Source organism: Scomber japonicus, chromosome 3, assembly GCF_027409825.1.
Source record: "Scomber japonicus isolate fScoJap1 chromosome 3, fScoJap1.pri, whole genome shotgun sequence".
NCBI lineage: Eukaryota > Metazoa > Chordata > Actinopteri > Scombriformes > Scombridae > Scomber > Scomber japonicus.
The window spans coordinates 422,346-446,899 of NC_070580.1; the positions used below are offsets into that span (position 1 = coordinate 422,346).

The window sequence follows — 24,554 nt, forward strand, 5'->3', positions numbered from 1 at the left end:
AACCTTCTTTAACCTAAGCCAGGCTTGAGTAAATGTCTGCTGAGCCTTGACAGACTACAACTAGAGAAGCACAAATTGTGGCCAGGTACTGTCAGGCTAGAGGCAACATGCATTGTAAGAAAGATAGAATGTCTCCTACTTTAACCACATTGGATATTTTTTATATACTTTGGGAGAGATGGAAAGTGCCTCTTTCCTCTGAGATGCTAGAAACCATCAACAGGCCCTAAAATAACCATGATGCTGCTGCTGGACTCTTGTATTTCATTAATCCTTGTAGAAGAACAACACTCACATAGGCTGGATGCAGGTATTGGACAGGTCATTTATCATGTGAGAAGCAAGCAGGAGTAGATATGCCTGTCAACCAATTAAGGTGGGGTTCAAAAGAATCAGTCAGTAGAAAGCCTTGGAGACATTTCATCTCATTAGTACCTCCAGATATTAATCCTGACAAATCGTCCATGGTTCATGAGCAAAAACAGTGCGAGGTGGATTCATTTGAAAGTAGATGGGTTGTTTGAAATCAGCCAAAAGATTTTTATTTGCCAGTTTACTCCAACAGGAACTCAGCTTTCCTGCACCACCCTGACATACAGTGCTTTGCTTAAGAGGGCCTGCTTCAATTACACAAGTGCAATGACATGGCAAGGTGGTGTGTCTTAGGTACATGGACTGTGTGGGAGTCCATGTTGTTCTGCTATTTTGGTTCATGTATGTGCAGTGGTGCAGCTGTTTATATGATTATATCCAACTGACACTATTTCAGCAAAAATATCTAGTTTATCTAATCCTCAAGAATTGTCACAGGATGATGAGCCCTGCTAATTTGATATATTTATTTTAGAGTTATAACCAACCAGTCTGATGTGTGGTTATACTGTCGTAGCCTGGTGACATCAGCGAGGTCAGCACTGTGAATAGCCATACATAACATCACTGCACTTCTCTAATAATAGTCTGTGTACTGATTAGAATGTCAGTCCTGTTGCCTTCATGTACTGCAGGGATTTAATGAATTTAAGAGAAGTTTTTAAAGCAGTTGTAGTCCTAGCAGATAATGTAAGAATCACTCACATTCATTTTTGGATCAATGCAGACTCATTTACGGACTTCTCTGCTTTAACATCATTAAATGGTATTTTATGTGTCGATTGAGGTTGGAAAGTGTTTAATTGAATTTAATTATTAATATTTCAAGTCTTAATTGGTTGTTGCATCATATCTGCAGCAAGTATTTAGATTGATCCTGTTAATAAAATCACCAAAGCAGCAGCATATTGACATCATGCCACAAATAAATGTAGTTCAGGGCAAAATCTAACAACAACTGTTGTTACGCCACTTCCCACCTGTCTGCACCTCTCCTCCCACCTGTGCACCATGTACTCTGCGCTAGTTGCGATGGTCACTATAGGACCAATAGGACTCTGTGTGTAGAAATGTGTCACACACCTCACAGAAAGAAGTAGACACATTAGAAATGTGTTACACCTGACATTGATATGTCATTATTCAGGTGACAGCAGCTGTGCCTGCAGTGTTCATTGGATACACAACCACTGCATGTGTATGGAAACAATGTAATCTAACTAGATTTGTAGTGCATTTTTCTTTTTCATCTCAGCCACTATGGGAGAAGTGTCATAAAGAACTGTAAAACTAGACATGACCCCACCAAGGAAATGTTAACCAAGTGCATAATGCTGAAAGCAAACACACAAACAAATGAATTGTGTGCTGTGGGTCACATCTCTTCTATTGATTTCTCTGGCCTCTAATCATCTTTTACAGATTTACTGACTCATGATTGTGTTTTATATACAAGATGATTTACCCGATGTTCCAGATTAACAGATTTTAATACAATTAGCATGATCTTCTTCAGTGACTTTTCTGTGTTGCCATCCTAACCCTGTTGTGTTAGCATCCAGGGCTAAAGACAAAGGCAGTCAGTTGAGTGGACCAGATACTTGTAGCTAACATCCACTTTCTTAACAATCCTGCTGATTGCCTCCTGTAGGACTAATTCTACATGTCAGCACTGCAGTAGGCTCCCTCATGTGTGAGTTCCTCTGGAGCCTGGACCACCACCTCACAAGGACAGAGTCAGTCACTGTCTATCACTCTTGTAGAAGTTGTTCAGCTCTCCACTAGGTTCCATGCACTGGGATGGTTAGATACATCCTAGTCCACCCAGCCTGTACCTCTTGCTTGTTTTCCTGATACCTTCGCTGCCCATCTAATGATCAGCCCAACTGCTGCTAACCCTGCCCCAGTGTCTACTGATCCTGTGTCTGCTGCTCCAAGCTATATCCAGACTTTACAAAACCAGATCCCAGCATCCTCAGTCCAGCAGATCCTACAGATTCCACAACCCACCTGGTTCATCTCAGCAAGACCAGCCTCCCACATTGACCTTTGTCTTCGGGAGATAAGTTGTAAGGTATACTAGAGTGACAAAGGACTTCTCCTGCTGTTGTGTTGATTGGGTCAATGACACCAGGAAATAGTCTGATGAAGGACATCACTCCTGTACACAAGTAAAAGTATCCAGATTTCTAGTCAAATTCAAACTTGTTGGACTTGGCTATGGCCATTGACTATTTCGACCTCTTCTGTCGGAAAATGAAGAGAGATGAACTTCATTTCAACTGCACTGATGCACACTCTCTCTCTCTCTGGAAATATGGACTTTATCATCTTACTCACCTGTCTTACTTGACTGACAAAGTCTATGAGTCAGTTGAGTCAATTTAAACCAGTTACCTTGTATGGTGAATACAGTCTGTCATGGTGACTACAACAGGCCTGGACTACTACTGTACATCTGAGATTATCATCTAGTTACTGAGCGGGTTGGTAGGAAAAATTTTCCTCATTTTCTTTTATCACTAAAGTGCAACTGTTTTTCTCCCGATACTGAGAGACTTGCGCATTAAGTTGTATCACTAGCAGGCTTCATTACTACAATGCTTTCCTTCCTAGTCTGCCTAAGAAAGCTATATATAGGCTACAGACATTCAGACTGCAGCAGCATGTGTACTGTCCAACACCAGAAAGAGAGCACACATCTCACCTGTCCTAAAGTCCCTTCATTGGTTGCCTGTCAGTTTTAGAATAGATTTCATGATCCTTTTATTGGTGTTTAATTCACTGAATGGACTAGTGTCAGACATGTATGCTCCCTCTAGATCACTCATGTCCTCTGGCATTGGCCTTTCAGTTGTTCCCTGTGTGAGGACAAATAACTACAGGGAGATGGCATTTAGTGTCTATGGTCCTTGCCTCTGGAACAGCCTGCCAGAGGAGCTAAGGGCATATCATACAAAACATACCTTTTTATCTCAGCATCCAATTCATCCATTTTATTTGAAGCTACCTTTGTACTGTACTACACTGATTCCTATTCTACCATGTCTCTTATTTTATCATTTCCTTAACTCCACTGTATCATTGTATTCTCATTGTATAGGATGTATATAAATAAAGTCTGGTTTGGTTTAAAGATTTCCATCAGAAAGCCTGTGTGGGTATAGAGGTTAAACATATATTTCAGCCTTTATTGCTTTGATTTTGACCCTTCTTTTGTACCTTTTGTGTTTTTATTGAAATGTACATGTTCATCATGTCTGGATTGTGTACATTGTGTGCCAATGTACTGGCAGTAATTATTCAAGTGCCATTATATAACTAGCTGTTGCTGAAAGGTCAGTCTGTAGAATAAAGATCTAACCGGCAGATCGCCTTAAACTTCACTTAACATGCTTCCAGAGGATAAACTGCTTCCATTTTGGGACAGTCAACAACCAAACGAGTCACTACTTCACAGATATCGCACAATCTAAAATTAAATACCTTCTCCTTCTGTCCTTACACTGTTTAGTAAAATGACCAACCTCCAGGGTGAAAGACAGCACCACGTCAGATTTGGACAGGGTGTTCTCATCCTCCTGGCCCATGTCCATGATGGAGGTGTTGTGGCCTCGTTTCAGCTTCTGCAGTTTGAACTCTCCTCCTTTGGACACTGGCATGCTTTCCAGATTAGCCATCAGCAGGTTGACAGAAGATCGCAGCTCCTCGATGAACATGGCCTCCATCTCTCTGGAGGAAAACCTGGGGAACCTGCCACCCAGCTGCTACAAACAACAACACCGATTACTGAGCATGATGAAAAATGTACCAGCCATAGATTCACATGGGAAAATGACCAAACAATACATTTCAAGCTTTTTCATTTTACTTTATGAGAGAAAGGAAAGTGGCATGGAGAGAGAGAATAAGAACATAAGACAGATTTGAATCCATGTGCTTGACAGCCATCTGAAGAATGTTTGTGCTTCTTCTAAATAGCTGAGCTATCCATGTGAGGCACGGAGAGGAGGAGACAGGAATGAGCAAACAAGAATGAGCTCCAGCCGTGATAAATTATCTCGTTATGAAGAAATTGGGCATTTATTTTCCCAAGATGACAGCCTAAATTAAATTGTGATCTTGAGTTAACAGCGTTAAAAGAATAATTGGGAGCATAGCTGTTCATACAAATCAATATTCCCTCAAGTATTCTTTTACTGTATATAATCAAAGTTAGATATTTTCGGCAACTGCAACTGAGGCAAATATCAGTAAAATATACAAAGCAGTTCATGGAAACAGACAAGATTGATCACATCATGGCCCATTTCATTATGTCAATCCATCCATCCATCATCCATCAATGCATTTAGCCCTCTACCTGCCCATCCATCTATCCATCCATCCATCCATCATCCCTCCATGAATCCATCCTCTGTCTCTTACCCGGGTGATCTGGTCGGCCATTTGCAGTCGTCCATCGAGCTCTCTTCTGATCTGAGCTGCCTGTTCATCAGGGTTGTCCAGCTGAGGAAAGACACACACACACACACATGTTGACTCTTTGATGCCATTTTTCTTTAAATAGTATCAGTTGCAGGACAAAATGTACCACATTTGTGTTTTGTGTATTTGCATAACTTTTTCTCTGAAGACAGGAATAAGCAAGTGTTAACTAAAATCAGTGTCCCAGATAAACACTTTTAACTAGACGATTTTGAGGTAAGCTAAAATTAATCCAAAAGTATTTAGAATACATTACTTTACTTGAGTAATCCAAGGGAATACATTACAGATTACATTTTAGGACATGTAATCAGTAATCTGTAGGGGAATACATTTTAAATGTAACCCTCCCAACACTGTACATTGGACTATACTGAGTTTCCTCAAACCACTGTCAGTGTTATGGGCTGCTGCCTTTCCCCTGCTTCCTATGTAAGCTGGCTGGATGGCTGTTCCAAGGAATGCCTCATGTCTTCATGGGGGGGCAGATGGTAGAGGAAGCGTGGGCAGACAGTGAGATGAAACAGCCTGCTACAGGGGGAAGCCAGGAACCATTTTAACTGACAGACGACCCACCATAAGCAGTATGCCAAAAGACAAACTCTGATTACTTCCTGTGACCTGAGCAAAAAATGCATAACATATTGTTTTTCAAATAACATATTAGTTAGTGACTAGCTGGTTAACATAATGGAGCATTGAGCAGCTGAAGAGATCTTTCTCAGTTGATGAAGTTAATGTCGGACTGACATTAATCAGGTGTCCAGAAGCACAACTCCAAATGAATGCTTAAGTTGCTCCATTTCCGCTGGATGTCTAAATAAGCAATGCTTAAAAAATAATTTAGTACATATGACTCTAAAACAAGTTGCCATATAATAAGTGGTGTGAGAGCGTTTTGAAAAAGCATATTGGATTATTTTTAGCAGAGGTCTGTAATCTTGCTGACCTACATTAAGGTGACCTCTTCCAGGGTTTGTAATAAACACAAGTGGTAACATTATGTTAAAGCTTTTCCACTTGCTCCTGATCAGAAAAGGACAGATTTTTGCAAATGTTACTGCTCCCTGATACATTTAATTCAAGATGTGACAAAGCTGTTGAGAGCACATCTGCAGTGATGTTTTGCTTCACGAAGGTAACTTTTCAAACAGTGTGCCTCTTACCCATAATGTTTGGGAAAGCCCCCTGTCTTCAGACAAAACTCTAGTCCAATCTTTTAGACTTCATTCTGTCTGGACATTGTAATTTTGCTTCAACTGTAGGTTTATGTGTATTGAGTTTGCAAAAAACAAAACAAAACATACACACACACACACACAGACAAAAGAACATGCACATTCAAAGTGGAAACTTCTATAAACAATAGTCAACTAATGGATGAAATGTTGAAAGTGGTATTTATAATGGTATTTATAATGGAACATTTGGAACAATAACTAGAACTTATGAACAGACATGAGTAGGTACAGTAGTCTTGTCATCGATTGTAAAATGGTTGTGGATGTTGTCACCACCTCTCCAATCAGTAAATGGTAGATGGACTGTACTTATATAGCGCCTTTCTAGTCTTTACGACCACTCAAAGCGCTTTACATCACATGTCATTCACCCTTTCATACACTGATGGCAGGGGCTACCACACAGGTAGGCAACCTGCTCATCAGGGGAATCTAACAATTCATTCACATTCACACACCGTTGGCACAGCAACGGGAGCAATTTGGGGTGAAGTGTCTTGCCCAAGGACACATCAACATGTGGACTGGAGGAGCCAGGAATCGAACCACCAATCTTCCAATTGGAGGACGACCGCTCTACCTCCTGAGCCACAGCCATCCCTGTTTTCAGTCCTGTTTGTGTGTGTTTGTTCCAGTCTGATGGGATATGTGACTACAGGGCACGCAGCAGAGATGTAGCACTGGGACCCAGCTCATATCCAGAGCCAGCCCTGAAGACCTTAACAGTCACAGTCATTCCAGCTGCTGCTGATTGGGACTAAAGGCACCACAGTGTACAGTGTGTGTGTGGGTGGGTGTGTGTGCATAAATATTTGCCTCCTCAAGCCAATAATTATTAGCGTTTGGCAGCAGTTGCAACCTTAAGCCTGTGGGTGGATCTGTATCAGTGTTACACATCTGGAAACAGTTTGTTCCCCCCGTGGGTCTTGCTGAGGCTCTGTCAATTTGGGACAGCAGGTTAACTGTCAGACCACAGCAGGTTTCCCTCCAGGATTTCTCTGTGTTTTACTATATTTATGTTTCCATCTACCTTCACAAGCCTCCCAAGTCCTCCTGCAGGGAAGCCTCTTCACAGCATGGGGCTGACACCAGGCTTCATGCTTTGGATGGCGTTTCTGCTGATATGCAGTCATCATTCGGAAAGAGAACCGAGAATCTCCTGCCACTTTGTTTCAGTCTCCCAAATGCTTCCTGGCAAATACTAGCTAAGATATCATGGGACTTTCTAAAGCACATGGCTATCATTTGCTGTATGCCCATGGCAGCCATGGAAGCCTGTATGTTCATTATGGTCTGTTCACACAAAGACATGACAGTCAGGAGAAATCCTTTTCTACTTCATATACGTCAGCAGACAGATGGGACTTGTAGAACGTTTTGTCACAGAACACATTAGTTAAACTGTTAAGGAGATGCATCATGGATCAATCTACAACATGCAACTATTGAGTGATAAATCTATGTCTTACACTTTAACTGTCTCACTATTATCGGCTCTCAGGGCTTTTGAAGCTTGTTGCTGAGTCATTGCTTGTTACCTAAACAATGCAGTGTTAGTTTCCTCTCCTACATTTCTGTTCATACTCTTCGGGCATTTTCCAAACTATAGTTTGACTGTGGATCAGTGGATGTGTTTCCTCCTTGGTTTCGACAGTGAAATAACCTGAAAACAACCAAACTGCATGACTAAAAGCCTTATGAGAAGGTAAACACAAGAAGAATGTCCAACAGAATGTCCTATCTACCTAAATATCAAATAGGCAACATATTTAATTGTAGTCCAAGCCAGACATCAGTCTCTAGATGCTGGCCACCGTTGACTTTGCTCATTCACATCCCAATGTATAAAAACACCTAGTTACTGGAGCCATTCAGCTCAAACTTGCAGACTACACCTTGTGCCTGGAGGTCCGATGAATGTCCAATCACATTCCCACCAGAATAAAACTGCCCTAGGATTTGTTTATGACCAGACCAACACAACCCTATTAAAGGTCTCAGTGCAGCTGTTCAGTTCTGACCAAACAAATTGTACCAGGGATGAAACCCAACCAGAGTCTGATTAAGCTGTACAGTGCAGGTTTGAAAAAAAAATCTGTTTATTACATACATACGTTATTTAAACTTCTAATGTAGTCTACTCTGATTTGGTACTGAACATAGGTCATGTAGGTGGTTAAAACGTTTTTATTATTGTAAAACTACCACTGTATCTCATAAATTATTAATGGTAAATGAACTGTACTTATATAGTGCTTTTCTAGACTTTTGACCACTCAAGCGCTTTAACACTACATGTCTCATTCACCCATTCACACACATTCATACACTGTTGGCGCAGTCATCGGGAGAAATTTGGGGTTAAGTGTCTTGCCCAAGGAGACATCAACATGTGGATCTGGGGAGCCAGGAATCGAACCAACAATCTTCCAATTGGTGGACAACCCCGTTTACTTCCTGAGCCACAGCTGCCCCAAATGTTTAATGATTAATCAAATGTTTACACAGCTAACTATAGATTAAGGAAATATACATATAATTTTTTTATGACTGACCTTACTGTATTCCTAGAAACATTTGTTGCCTTTGCAATTGTCTTGTATCATTTCTCCAATGAATACTTTTCAGTGAGGAATCTAGTGTTTCAGCTGTCATGTAGTGACAGATAGGTACCAGGTACAGAAGGCTGAAGGGATTGTTCTCTCACTCTGAGTCTTTCTCTCACCCGTCTGTCCTTGCTGCATTAACATCTTGCCAAAACAGCCACCCCTGCTGTTACCACTGACTGTGGAGCACGTTTGAATTACTGCTGTCTCCCAGGCATGCACACACACTCACACCCATACTCAAACTGTGATATACACATCAAAAAGTGTGCAAAGCAACACAGTTTTCACACTCCCATGTTGTTATCCTCTGATATCCAGAGAGAAAGGAGCGCATACACATCGCTAGAATCTAGTGTCTCAGATGTGAGGTATACAAGGTTTTCTTCCTCTTTCTTTGTTCTCACATTAAAGTTGCAGAGTTGAAAAATACTGAATTTCACTGGTCCTGATGCCGCCAACAGATCAATGGACTCTGGACTTGTCTCTCATAAAAGTTGCAGGCTGTCCTAAAATAACTGCCAGGAAGTGATGCAAACATTTCCTGCTCCTTTGCCTGCTTCGTTGTTAATCCCTCACTTTCCTCCACTGCTAACATCAGTCATGGGTTCTGCAGTATTGCCTCCAGTTTGGTCATGCCCAAGAAACCCTAAATCTGTTGAACTGTATCCTTGCCTGTTTGTATGCTCAGCTGACTAAAAGTTACAAGCAATACACTGGAATGAATCAATAGAAAGTGTCTTCATTTTACCTTTAATTAGTAGCAAATGACATTATTACATGTCCAAGAACCTTGCCATGAATTCACAGTTACATATCAATTCCTTTATAGTTCATTATTAATACAATATTGGACCAGTAAAATAAAGCGTAATCAAAGTTGGTACAGTAATGTCACCCACTAAATGGTCCAAATGGCATGAATGGTTGTACACTTTAGGAATAGGATTGGCTTTCCTCCTGATGGTGGTCTCAGGTGAAATCAAGTACCAGTTCAATGGAGCGCGATGAACCCCTGCAACTAAATATCAAGCTCCCTTTTGAGTCTTGATCAGTAGGGAACAATAAAAAGGAGTGTGTAGAAAACCTCCAGAACTGTAGTCCCACGTGTACCTGACAATTATGTTCCCTTGAATTCTAGCGAGTCTGTTTTCTAATAACTGAGCACAGCTCCTTCTTTTCAGTTTTTTCGTAGAGAGGACTTTATTTTTCTCACAACTGTATTGTCATTGAAAGATGCTCTGTAAAAAGCAACCAATGCCAAAAGCTGTTTACACAACTGTAAGTTTTTGTTTATTTAATCTAAGATGTCAGTTTCCATTCATTGAACTTTATTAGACTAGAGCAGTGGCTCCTAAGTTTAGCTTTTAACAGAAAATTAAACATTATATGAAATTGTAATTCATGTAAATGCTGTCTCTTTTTTAAATGTGTTAAAACATGACAAAAAGCTGACATTTTAGCCTGCCCTCTAGGCACACCAAGGTTCCACGATCCTCTTCAGTAATTTGGGAACGTTTCTTAGCTTAACCTCCTGAGACCCAAGCTTTTGTTTGATATCCATTTTAAATTTTTCCTAGATATTTGGGATTTGTAGGACCTAATAAGTACAAAAAACAAGCATTGTTTTTGAAAAAAAGTGCTTTTCCCTAACATTTACACTTTACCTTTGAGCGTACGATAATAAAGTCCTAATGTCCTCAAATGAGTACTTCCTGATTAGCAGTGTTGTAGCTCATTGTTATTGCTAAAATTAGTCAAATGTGTATCTCAGCATATCAAACTACAAACATTCTTACGCATACATAAACAAGTTTCAACATAAATATGGATACGGTTTTGTACCCAGTCCACTTTTGTCTGGGGATGAGCTGTTGATTTCCTTCACCAAAATACCTGGTATCTGGTTTCTACACTGATAAATGTGTAATATGCTTTTGCTGCCACTAGGTGGCACAAAAATGTGTGTATGCATGAGGACAACAGGTCACAGTCAAGCAGGCAGAGACACAACAATTCACAGGTTCCACACAACAGACTGCATCTATTCAGATCTGAAACTCTGTCCAGTGTAAGAATGGAGGGAGCTTCATTCATCCATTTCTGTACATTCCCACAACATCTGCCAATCATGACGACATCACACATTTGCCAGGTGTGTGCAGTGAGAAAGAGGTTGAACATCTCTCACTTCTGTCTCTCTCTCTTCTTTTCTCCATACAACCACTTTCCATCTCTTTTTGTGTGTACAATACCATAAATGCCTTTGTACACGGGTTCTCTGAAAGTGTGTGCTTTTATTGCCATTTTCAAGATTCAATGTGTGGAGACTACAAAAGTTGACACAACAGATGCAAAATTCATGGAGCGAGATTAACAGGCTGGTGTGTTGCAGCCAGGAGGAAGTCAAAATAACAAGGAACAACATCCACGATTGATTTGTGGAGGCTAAAGAGAGAATGCTGAGAGGGAAACAGACTCCCCTTTCAATGACGGCAGATTTTTTGCAACACATTCAAGTGTGACCTTTTGAAAGAGCTACTTATCTGCATTTACATGTGGTTGGACAACATGCTGTCCTAAATAGTATTATGTTATTCCCAGACCTGAACGGAATCTGTGGATTTTTTTTAGTTTTCTGCAGTGATCCAGAATGAGGTGGGGGGTTTTTTTGCTTGTAATGTGATAGATAATATTTATTTCAGATAATAAAGATTGTTTTAAATGAATTAGAGCTCAGCCACATTGTTCTGGACATGGAAACTACGTTTTTGCCAAAACATCTATCTTTTCCAGCTACTATGACTTACAAATGGTAGTGTAGTGTGTCTGGCTACATGCACAAAGTCACATTTGACTTTGACTCTGATACATTATGAGCAAATATTTGAAACTACTTTATAGAAAGAGAAAAGATGTAATGATTTAAAATAATACTGATTTTATGACATATTTCACTACATTAGAGATAAATAAACAAGTCTCACAGACACATTATTAAACGTGGGAACAAGTCATTTTCATTTCATTAGCTCTGAATATTTTCAGTTTTACAAATGGCATCTTTATTGGTGGAAAAGTTGCAGAAATCTGCAAGCACAGATTCGGTGTGGGCCTGGTTATTACAGTATGTACAGCAAAGCTCATTGCAGTACTAAAGTTGATCTCTAAATGATCTCTAAAAGCAAATGAAACTTTCAAAACATGCCCACTACTGGAAGATCTAGCAGTGTGTGTGTACTACTGTTTGATGAGCGTGTGAGGACTTTGTGCCTGGAGGTTATGATGGAGACAGGTGGAGTGTTTGGGTCACTGAGCTCAACTTGGTTCCTTGACTTAAGAACTCCGGCTCCCACAGTTTCTGCTTCAGTAAACAGGCAGTCTAAGCCTGTCGTCATGACTACTGCTCTCCCAGCTACATTGTTAACGGCAATTTTTGATGCAAACACACACTAACATCTAAGATAGATGTTTTTTTGATAATAAGTGCAAAATAATTAGTTAGACATACCCTCAAGCTCATAATGTATACCCTAAAATGACTTTGTACCCTCACATTATGACTATAACTGAAACAATCAGACATGTTCAACAGCCAAAAGTCGAATCAGAGCCACATATTAAAAGCCAAGCATTTCATATAGATTGACCATGACCTTCCCTGTTTACTGTATGTTACACAACATTACAGCAGCAAGTGTTTATCCAGCAGCCAAAGCTTACCAATTATACATACTGCAATAACATCAGTGAAGCATTAAATCTGTACAGAAGTGACGAGGACAAACGGAGTAACTGATTTGTAAGGATGAATTATCTAAACTATCTTGCGTTGGTACACTGCTGCTAAATTCACAGATTAAACTTTGTGTACTTTATTTGTGACTTATACATTTATGACTTACAACTTAGAAATAGAATTGTTATTGAAGTTGTCAGTTTAACTGTTAAACAGCTACACTGAAAACGTAATCTTTATTTAAGGTCCCAATCATTCAAAGAGCACCCAGTTTCATCCCAGGTGAATTATCAGTATGGATACTCATTGTAGGGAATGACTTTTATGATTGAAATGTTGTCTTGTCTTCCTGTATTTTTTATGCCACGTTGTTTTACACAAATTTGAAGGAGTGGAGGTTTGATGTGTAAGCTGTTATATATTAAACTGCTCCCAATAGTTGCGCCAACAGTGTATGAATGTGTGTGAATGTTAGTCTCCTCCTGATGAACAGGTTGGTACCCTGTGTGGTAGCTCCTGTCATCAGTGCATGAATGTGTGTGAATGGGTGAATGTGACATGTAATGTAAAAGTGATTTGAGTGGTCAAAAAGACTAAAAAGATACTATATAAATGCAGCCCATTCACCATTAACCATTTACCATATGCACAATTCACTTTCTTTGACCATTCACTTCAGCCTCTGGTACCTCCATCCTCATTTATACCTGCATCCCTCCTTCCTGTGTACACCCTTTGCAGACCACAAACCACAGCCATCTGCATCTGGTTTAATGAGTTACAACATTCCAAATTTTCCTGAAACATTTAGTCTAATAGATCATTTCCAGTGTTCAAAATACACCCTGATCATATTCTAGGCTATTAAATAATGAATTCACAATCAGAATATCAATAAATACACACTCAAATAATGAAAAAATAATCATGTGCCTCTGAGCAGAATATAGTATATAGTATAAATATAGAATACATGTGTTTATTAAACAGGTAACAGACTGCAGAGAGAAAACAGCTGTTCTGTCAGTGATAACTGTGCACCTTTATTAGTACTAGCACACTACACACGTGTGCAGACACAGACTCCATCAAAAGTCGCTGCAGCTGTTGAGGCAGCAGCTTATCCAGCTGTGATCAGCTGCTACCGTCATCAGAAACAGATGACGCTTCATATGAAAACAACATCTCGTCTCTAAAATCAAATTTCCTTGTTTCCTCTCTCCTCGCTTGGTTTCCTCGCATCTCTCCATGCATCCACGGTGGGAGGGACAAAGATACAAGGAAAAGATACAAGTGAGGGAAACATGGATGCTATTTAAGAGACTTGGGATTCCTTCTGTCTACATGTACCATTCTGTACCAGTAAGCTCTGCAGACAAAGAGCTAGCCAATAGCCTACTATGAGCAGATTTATAATAGGCCTACTAGCTAAATGATAACATGCCCGAAATGATGATGTTTAGAAGGCATGATGTTCATGTTCATCGTGTTGTTTTAGCATGTTATAATGCCAACATTTCCTAGTTAGCACACACATACAAAGCACAGGATGATGGGCATGTCATTAGTTTTGCAGGCGTTTGGTCCAAAACCAAAGTATCAGACGAAATGAAAACTTAATGAGATGATGGTGCAAGATGAATAGTTTGTAACAATTCATGCTCTGGTGATCATGAATATGTTAGCCGTATTTCACAGTAATCCATTCAATAGTTGACATTTTTTAATATTTTTAATACAGAACTAAAAGGTTAACCTCATGGTAGCATTAGTCAAACATTTAGAGAATCACCAAAGTCATCAGGAAACATGATCTGAATACCACAAATGTCACATAGGTCTTGAGATGTAACACAGCATATGTGAGAACTCTGACCTGCTGGTGGCGCTAGAGAGAAGAGTCAGAGAATCAACAAACAGGTTAAAATGAATCCTTCACAGACTTTGAATACCTGGTGTACACTTAATAGCTCTCCATGGTATAGTTAGATATTTCAGTCTGGACCACATGGTGTCATTGTGGCACTAGGGGAATATTCAGGGCCTCTAAGGGACATGAATGTCTGAATAAAATTTCATAGCAATGACTGTTGTTGCAATATTTCAGTCTGGACTAAAGTGGTGGACTGACAGAGCGACAGACCACTGCCAGACCTACAGTCATATTCAAAGCATCTTTTCACAGCATGGCTAAAAAGGATCTGGCAAGCACATTAGCAAACATGTCTATTTTGCTCATTTACACATGCAGCAGACACAGAGCAACATTAGCATCCATTTGAAGTTGTGTCTCTGCCCCTCTAATGAATGCAAAACAAGAAGTCACTCTCCATTTAACTCTCGCTTCCTCTCCACCAACTCCTGAGAAAAATATCTGTCGCTGCTAAATGCTCCACTACTTTCACCAGCTGGTTGCTTACTTTATCTGTCTGTGTGGTACTGATCACATTGTGGGTTTATCAGTTTTCTTTTTAATGCATAGCAGCTGTCTACTGCTGGAGGGGAGGCTGATGAGAGTAGAGTCTATGTGTGTCCCATCATCATTATCTGTGGGTTCTTCAGGAGTTTAGAGTTTAGATCCATCGTTAATATAAAAATATCGATTCATTCTTAACTGTGGTTTACTGTGTTTTTCTTGAATTGAATATATTATTTTATTCAGTGTGCTAAAATAACATGCTCTGTTATTATGGATGGATGTGTGCTGCAGATTCAAAGAGCTAGCTGTGCACAGTAGACTTGGCAACATGGCAGTCATATGACATTGCAGATAAAGCACAGGTGGAACTAATAACATTAATAATGAGTATTTTGATTGTCCCATTGAGCCGTGACAATGAGTCAACATACACAATACTATACTGTTGGGTTTACTTTGAATAAGGAGTATTGCAGCTACTAATTCACCCAATGTCTGCTACAGTTTGTTTACTATAACCCATCAGGCACCGACTATTACACTTAGGGTAGAATAGTAATGGCTAATATTACTATATATTCTGCTTTACTTCAGTCTGATGTGTTTCCCATCAATGTGGCCATTGTGGCTCTGTGTGTCTTCTCTCCAGCTCTGTTATAAAGATTGTGGTGAAAAACACATCTACTGCACAGAACAGTCATTGGGTGAAGATGTAGGAGGCTCATCAGCGCGCCCCGATGATCGTCTCTCCAGCGCTTTATAAAGGAGCTGAAGAGAGTAAAATTAGCATGACACGCAATGCAAGAGCAATGGTCACATTTATGGGAAATACATCAGGAAAAGCCCAGGTGTTAATAATCATATTAGGTATAGGCTGCCAGTGATTTAAAGCCCCAAAACCCAGAAATATTTCACCCAGAAATGTCTCAGGATTCCAGCTGAGAGATGTCTGATAGAGATAACTGGAATACATTGTTTGTTTGTTGTTTACTGGAGTTGACAGTTGACAGGAATCTCACCATTTCAGCAGAAAGAAATCTGAAATCAATTCTGTTCAAATGAGATTTCAGAAACCAACAGTTTCAATCAAAGCTGCCAAAAACTAATGATGCAGTTTTAAGCCTGAAAACTACTCAGGAGCAACATGCACACTGCAGACTACTTGTTTGAAAGGTTGACATATAGAAGGTGAGAATGATGATATTAATGTTAGCTGCAGGAACAGTTTAACATTTAACTAACACCATGTTCAAATGACTTGCCCTAACTCACTATGCACAGAGGAAATGAGGGCTGCTGAAAATGATTACCTTATATACAAAGGCATGTTCATTCAAGTTCAACAAACTAAATGGAATCTGAGCTGGTTCATCTACTATATCTAATCAGCTGATGCTCTGGGTCACATTGATCTGGAGCATTTTTTAAAGAACACCATGACTGTGCCTGTAATCCCTCCCTGTGTGCTACTTATTTTCAGACATTTAAAAAAAAAAGGAGAAAAAAAATACTGTGTGGTGTATTATGTGCTCAGCTGTTTTTGACTTTGATTGATGTATAAATAAGTGAGGGGACATTACACCTGATGATGACGATTCCTGATGTCTGCACTCAGCCAAAGATCATTTATGAAGGAAGAAGTTCCACTCTGTAACACTACTGAACAATCACAGTGGATTGAGTGGTTCTGTTGTTACAACAACTCCAGAGTGATACATCTTCTCTAAGTGGATCATGTCAATGATTTAGGAGGTTGCTAGGGCTGGGCAATATGGCCAAACTACTTTTTTTTCAAGTTTGGGGTCAATGCAGGGTTCTTTCTTTTTTAGAGAGATGAGCAAGATTAATAAAAGACTTGCAACACTTGCAAGGCTGTCATCATTATGCAAAAAACAACAACAGATTATCCCACACAGATAAGGCAGAAAAATGTCCTCACTAATTGATCTGCTGCTGCTGGTTAGCTAGCGTTAGTAACCCAACAGGAAGAAAGTAGAATCTGCAAACTGTAGCAGATATCATCTACTGTTAGTTTGGTTGTTTTCTAACTATGAGGATAAGATTTTGCCTTCCCACCAATCATTTTCCCATTGTCCCTCTCATGCATTTATCATTTATAACCAAGAGTAACCAAGAAATTGTCTATCATCAGCATCAACATTTGATTCAATTAAAAAGCTCACTGCTTCCTCATCCTTCCTAATCCTCTCCTCCCTTCATCTTGCCTCTCCTTGTCTCCTCGCGTCCCTCATTGATTTAAACAAGTTGCTATCTCCTCTGGATGGATTAACAGGCCCAAAACCTGATAGTGATTAAAAGAAAAGCAATCGCTCATTCTTAATTCAGATAAGGGGCCAAAAGTTGGCAGGGCAAGGGAAGGTGGGGGTGGGGTGGGTGAGTGATAGCCTCTGTGTACAGTTACCACGGCAACCACCTACAAGGGGATAAAGGGCACTGGGGAGTGTTTGTGAATGTTAGTGTGTGTGTGTGTGTGTGTGTATGTTTCTGTGCGTAACCATTTGAAGGTTTCACAATATAGTTTAAGATATACATTATCATCAGAGCATCCTCCATATCCCTTTATTTCTCTCTCTCTCTCTCTCTCTCTCTCTCTCTCTCTCTCTCTCTCTCTATCTCTCTCACACACACACACACACACACTAACACACACAGTGCTGAGGCCAAACGCTAAGCTTAACAACAGAAACATACTTCAAAGTGTTCACAGTCTCTGTTTGAGCAGGACAGCCTCTATGTCTATGATGAAGCAGGGTCGCAGGTTATTTGGTTTCTCCTCTATCATTTGTGTTATCAGAGCAAATATGCACAGAGAATTCAAGGGTTTCACAGCAATACTGTGTGCATATACTGGATTATCAAGCGCAGCACATATCCTACCCCATGTTGTTTACCTTTCATGAACAGCATGCTGGGAGAGAATTTACACAGACTGAGCAGAAACACAGGCTTACAAAGCTGTGGAGAATAGCAGAGGTAATAGCAGCCTTATATGTTTGCAATTGTGTCACTCTGACAAATGGGAATGCTGCTGGAAAAAAATGTAAACAAAAAGGCGAAGGCTATACAACTGCATCTCTGCTCTAGATTTCATTTCAGTTGCCAACTAGGAACTGTTGTAAGCACTCCTGTACACTTTTCTTTCTTTGTGTTAAGATTTTTTTTAAATCTTTAAACGCGTGTCATATGGCAAAGTATATTCCAGCAAGTCCTCCAAACTAAACAACACCATATGTCATTTCTCATTGACCTGCCCTGAGCATCCTTCCTTGAACAGGAAGTCTTTTTTGAAAAAAAAGTCCTCCTATGGGGACAATGGGTTTATTTTACCGTATAACACAATCAATTCACCAGTGTTTATTTCCTGATATTTATACTATAGCTTTGCATGAATGACAATAAAGTCCCAATGTCTTCAAATGAGTATTTCCTGCTAGCAGTGTCCTAGCTTGTGCTATTGCTAAAATGAGTCAAATTTGTATCTCAGCATATCAAACTACAAACGTATAAGGATAAAAGTTTCAACCATGAAATTTGATCAGGTTTTACACCTGCTCCACTTTTATCTTGGCCAAGATGCCTGTCATCTCATTTTTACACTGTATTGTGATTTTGCTGCCACTCGGTGGCACAAAAAAGTGTGTACAAATGAGGACAACAGGTCAAAGTTAAGTACAATGAAATATAAGGCTCAGCAAACCCAAAATGTAATGTCCCCAAAAGAGGACGCAGGGTTGCAGGGGGATAGAGGGACTATTTCTTCAGTAGAAAGTAGTTTCTCTGTTTGTGGTAGAAAGATGTTGCTGTTGAAGTGACTTTTTTTGTGATTTAAATGAACTGATCCCCTTACAGTAATTGATTACTGAAATCATCTTTCTATCGATTGAACGGCTGAATGGTTCAGCACTCACAATGCTTTACAGTGCATTGTCTCCAATCTACTGTGACCAGTTAGAGGCTTTCAGTGGCTGCCGACTCCACCACAGCCCTAATGGCTAAAACCCATCTGATAAAAAGGAAAGAACACCCACTCTCTTCTTCCTTCACTACATATCCGCTATGTTGGCCTGCAATTCAATTTGTCTGTTGGCTCCAGCCACCATTACTGCCAAAGGCACATTCATCAAAAGAGTCGCGCCTCAGTTTTTGACACCACTGCTTTTTATGTCATGTGTGCAGTTTGTTACAGAACAATCATCTCAATCGCTGCTCTGAGGCGGTCACAAGCCTGTTTGAACTAATGCCTCCACCAACATGCATGTAGGTTTGTCACACAAACAGCCACTTCACTGACATGTGTTATATATAAAACTATTTATGTACTACATGTTTAAATCCAGGTTAAAAACACTTCTCTTCTCCTGTGCTTATGACTGAGCTTTTTAAAAACATTTTCATTTGCACTGTATGTCCTTTTAATGATTTTAAAGCAAATCACCCCACTAATCATTACTATTAGTGGGGCGGGGGTGTTTAATTGTATGTTTTAATGTTTGGGTTTTATTTTTATGTCTCAAATTGCATGTTTTTATGTTTTTTGTTCCCAATTCTTACTGTTAAATGCTTGTTTTATGTAAAGCTCATTGAGTTGCCATTGTGTATGAAATGTGCTATATAAAAAAAGCTGCCTTGCCATGCCTTACACTATTACTTAATAAAATAAGTCTTATCTTAACGAGTAACTGTATCTGTTATGGCTACTATTATTCTAATACTATAACGTAATTATTATATGACTATAAGCTCATTAAACAAATGACAAAGTGACACACAACTATTAAATAGCAACTTTTTCTCTCTGAGCTTCCTGAGCTCCCAGTGAGAAGAAAAAAGGGGCACAGCTGTTCTGATAGCTGACTTGCTGTCAGTCATCAGAATAAACTGGCTTTAAAATTTTCCCCAGGGGTCCGAGCTGCTGTCAGGATTGAAGACGACAACCAAAAAGCCCACTGAGTGAGCTACCATCTCTCTGTGTGAGTGTAAGTCTCAGTTTGATGGTAAAACATCAGCAGGTGTGTTTCCATCCACCTGGAAAAGTCAGAATATTACTGTCACTTTATTCGCAAAGGTCATCATTAACTCAAGTAAAATGTTATCTTTTCTGTGTGTGTGTGTGTGTGTGTGTGTGTGTGTGTGTGTGTGTGTGTGTGTGTGTGTGTTGGAGGAGCTCTGCCTCACCCTCAGTCAAACCCCTGACACAGAGGCTGCAGCATCACCAGAAATTACACCAATACTGTATTTTATGATCCATTTATCTCACTCTCTGGTTTCTTGAAATTACTGATAAAAGAACAGACCTTAAAATTACACCAGGTTCTTCCACATTTAGAACAGGTGATGATTCAGAGCTGGGCTTCAGGGGACTTCCCTAATTATAATGGGCACATACAGTATAGCATGAACCTTAAAATTGATCAATTTGGTCCAGACTACAGAACAGGGGTAATTGTAGGATCAGACCTTTAGGGGGGCTCAGCTAATGAGAAGTTGACATACAATGCCCTGCAAGTGTTTAAACCCCCTGCTACATAACTCATTTCACTGGATAATGTAAATTAATACATAGTAGAGTCTGCAGTGTACTGCAGTGTATGATAATAATGGGTCAGAATAAACAATCACAGATTTCTACAAAGACTTAAAAAGATACTTAGAAGACTTAGAAGATAGTTAATGAACCCTGAGGGAAAGACAATATTAATAACAGAACTATCTAAAGCAAGTAAAAGATAAAGTTACAACAAAGATGATAAAAAGGTGAAATGTACAAATTCATACTAATACTAGCAGATCCTAGAGTGTTCTATAAACTTTCATTCACACTATGGATCTATATAATCAGACTCAGCATACTTGTCTTTTGTTCACTACCAAAGTTAAAGGTGCATGCCGCCACCTACAAATCAGACATGACTTTATGATTATCACTTGACATCAGAGCCGTCGCCATTAAACCTGTTCAAATAAAACCATTTGAACCTGTAGAATAATTGTTTGTCCCATCTCTGGCAAAATAATTCAAGTGGTATAAAATCATTTTAAAGGGATAGTTCGGATTTTTTGACATGAAGTTGTATGACATCCTCACCATCAGTGTCGTGCATCAGTAGCGACTTTTCTCCCACTGCGTCCTGTGAGCAGAGTTCTAGCCCATTTTTGGTGTTGAAGAAAGTAGTTCCGGCTAGTTTCTGGGGTCACAAAGATAAAGCGTTTTCATAACTCTGCTCACAGGACGCAGTGGGAGAAAAGTCGCTGCTGATGCATGACACTGATGGTGAGGATGTCATACAACTTCATGTCAAAAAACCCGAACTATCCCTTTAAGGGAAAAATATGCAATAATAATTTATTTTTAGGATAGGCTCGAAAATCGTCATTGCTGCACCACAGAAAATATTTAGTAGTCATATAACTGGCAAAATGATTTTTATGACACACCAAACGACTTGTTGGAATGTAGACTTTTTGCTTGTGGGAAAGTAAACTTACACTTTGATCAGGCATATTTACATTTCTCTCGGGTATGAGACATTCAGCATCTGGCTCATTGTGCGTGGGCCAGACACCAGTCGCTCCGCTAATGAAGGCAGCAACATGTTGCTTTCAAACAGTTGGGGAGGTGGGGGCTCTCTCCATCTGGCTCTTCTTCAAAAGCAACTGACCTGAGCTACAGGCGGCACATGATAACAGCGGGAGGGGGTTGACAAATCCCATTGCAGCTGCCTTAAGGCCCATTTATTCTCAACGTTAAATACGGATACAGACGGACCCTTCTGTCCCTGCTCTGCGTTCATTTTGTCCGTATTTCTGCACGTTTCCAAAGGTTGTGTGAGTTGGTTAGAAACTTTAAACATATTGTGTTTGTCTTTAATGCAAGAGGAACATTATCAATATCTCCTCCACAGTCACCATGTTTGTTTCATAACCTTTTGACTCTGCGCTGCCCCCTGGTGGATGTATTGGTTAACATCCATGCCAACATAAAGGACGCATGAAAGTATGTGAGCAGTGACGGTAACATCGTTTGAAAAGGACGGAAACATTGTACGTATGTTGAGCATAAATGGGCCTTTAACCTGCATATGTACTCGACTGGTTCAGGCCTGGGTCATCTCCAGGTTTCGTTAGCCTGCTCCGTAGCGCTGACGTCAAGACACACACATATAAGCTTAAGTGTGTGGCAAAGGATGTTTCAGCATCTTGTTTGGTGTCAGGGATTTCATTGCTAGAATGTGGCTTTAAAGGATTAGTTCAAACAGTATGTTGTGTGTTCACTATAAGCCTAAGCCTGTCAAAAGATGGGTGACACGCACATAAAAATTTGTACAGAAGTTACTGAACATCATATTTTTTTTGACTCAGCAAGCCATCTGTCAGTTATGTCACAAGGTTTTTTACGTACTGTGGAATTATCTAATTTTGACTTCAAGGAACAGCAGCTGAAGCCTTGAACATCGTTGCCATCTCCACTCCCAGTGTAAGCACTGTTTTAGATATGCCTTCTGTGAGATTGCTTATTTAAGTGTAGCTTGGTACTGTTGGATTTTAATTGGCGGTTATTAGCCACAGAGTTGCAGCTCCCGTGCCAAGAAGCCAATATTTACTCTCAGCACTGATAACTAGAAAACAAATGGCTCATTTAGTGGAGATGGATTTGTTTTCAGGCCTCGCTTCCATCCTGCCTCCTTCTAATCACCGCCCCTATTTTAACAGTCATCCTTCTCTTTTTCCAGTTCACGCTTTCTTCCATTCCCCAATCCTATTCCTGCCTTATGTCTATTCTCTATCCTCTCTTTCTCTCTCTCTCTATAATCACATCTCTGCTGTTCTGCTTGGACCTGAGGTCGATCCGAGGAGCCTGAACACTCTGAAAATGAGATACTCACCCTGACTCTCATTACCTTGGGCATTCTGACTCATCTGACTGTTCTGGTCACTGCCTTCTATCTAACCAAAGACAGATACAGGCTACTCTTCATTCTTTTTAACCTCCATAAATGACTGAATCAGTTCTTATCTGAGGTGTGGTCTTTGTAGGTTTTGAGTAATAAACTAATTAATATCTTCACAAGGTTTGGACATATTTATCATACCTATACTGGTGTTCCTCACGACTTGTTTATTTTGCTGGATGTGACTCCAGCACTCAGCACATTATTTTCAGCCATTATATTGGCTGAATATCACAGAATTTGACATAATTTGACTGAAATGCTGTTTTCGTGTGGAAGAGGAACATATATCTGGGGAAAACTGCATGGAGGGAAGCAAATCTGGGTGGCACAACAAGCCCCCTCCACACACTGAGCCCATCCCCCTTCAAAACAATGTGAGCATGGTGAAGTGGCTGAACACAGCTCTGTCTGCGTCGGTGAAAAAACTTCAAAAACTGGACACTACCCCCTCAGTACAGAGCCAAGCAACGACTTCTATGTGTCAGGTGAACTGTTGTTTTGCAAAAACACACTGTTTTTGTTAGTAAAATAAGAGTAAATGGTCAAAAAACAGAATTCACAAACATTAAAATGGAAAAAATGGAATTTGGGAAAAAATAAAACTGATTTTATAGGGCCCTATATGAAGTGCTGAGATCCATAGGACTACCTGTTGCTGTGGGTTTTCATAGTCTGGTCATTTACCATCATCACCTCTGACCTCTAAAAGTAGAACAGTAACACTTGCTCAACCGCCTCTCTTTATGATGCAGGACAAACATTAACCTCATGTGGGACTGTCTCATCCACTGCCAGGGAGACCAATGCCACACATTATATTTCAATTTTACAAGAGAGAAGGTTTCTAGGATGAGAATACACATCTGGTTAACTTTCTCTTCACTAAAGGGAGTGCACAGTCATTTCTCCCAGACTGTGTGCTCAGTCTCCCACACATTGAGATTTGTTGCCTATGTTAGAAAGATTTACTAATAAGCTTTCACTTTACAAGTTAAACTTAATAGCTTAGGTCCTTCCAAATGATGACTGCTATTCAACCAATTTTATTATTTTTTACTGTAAGAAAGCCGTTTCTGTCTCAACGGGGAGCTATGTGAAATCTGAAAAAAAAAGCCTCAAGTTATGTAACTTGAGTCAGGATCAATTGGTGATGAAGACTACAAGTTTAGCCAGTGTCTCAAGACGTAGGCACTGTTTTCAAAAAATACATCTAAAAACTGTTTTATCTTCTGTTAGAATTGAATAGAATGGAATAGAATAGACTTACAACAAAATGTGCTGTGCCGTGCCTGAATATACAAAATAAACAATAATAAATACAAACACACACACACACACACACAGTCATCCCAAATCAATAAATATATATTTAAAAGCATTTCAAAACAGCTGGAAAGCAGTACTGCACAAATTGTCCCATATATTGCTCACTTGAGTTAGGTTGTTATAACATATAATAATAATAAATGATGAAAGGTGGAGAAATTTGCTCCATAAAAAGTTGGTGTAGTATTATCATAGTTTAGATTTGTTTATAAGGATGGATCTTAGATCTTAGAAGGATCTTTAGATATTAGTTTATTTGTTATTATTCTGCAAGCTAACTTTTAGCAAATCCTAAAATGTTCCCAGCTCAATGAAAGAACACATGATGAGCATTTAGTCAGCTACCTGAGAGAAACCAGAAGGACACAGGTGAACTACCTGTTCACCTGT

General features: G+C 39.7%; 1 protein-coding gene across 4 annotated transcripts in view; it reads right to left on the bottom strand.

Annotated features, from left to right (window-relative positions):
* Window positions 1-24,554, bottom strand: part of cadpsa (Ca2+-dependent activator protein for secretion a) — a 205,896-nt gene that overhangs the window by 122,802 nt on the left and 58,540 nt on the right. For all 4 annotated transcript variants that reach the window (XM_053316689.1, XM_053316687.1, XM_053316688.1 and 1 more), the window contains exons 4-5: window positions 4,801-4,881; window positions 3,900-4,139 (exon numbers count right to left, since the gene is read on the bottom strand). In XM_053316689.1, coding sequence (XP_053172664.1) covers window positions 3,900-4,139; window positions 4,801-4,881 — 321 coding nt within the window. The remainder of the gene's footprint in view (window positions 1-3,899; window positions 4,140-4,800; window positions 4,882-24,554) is intronic.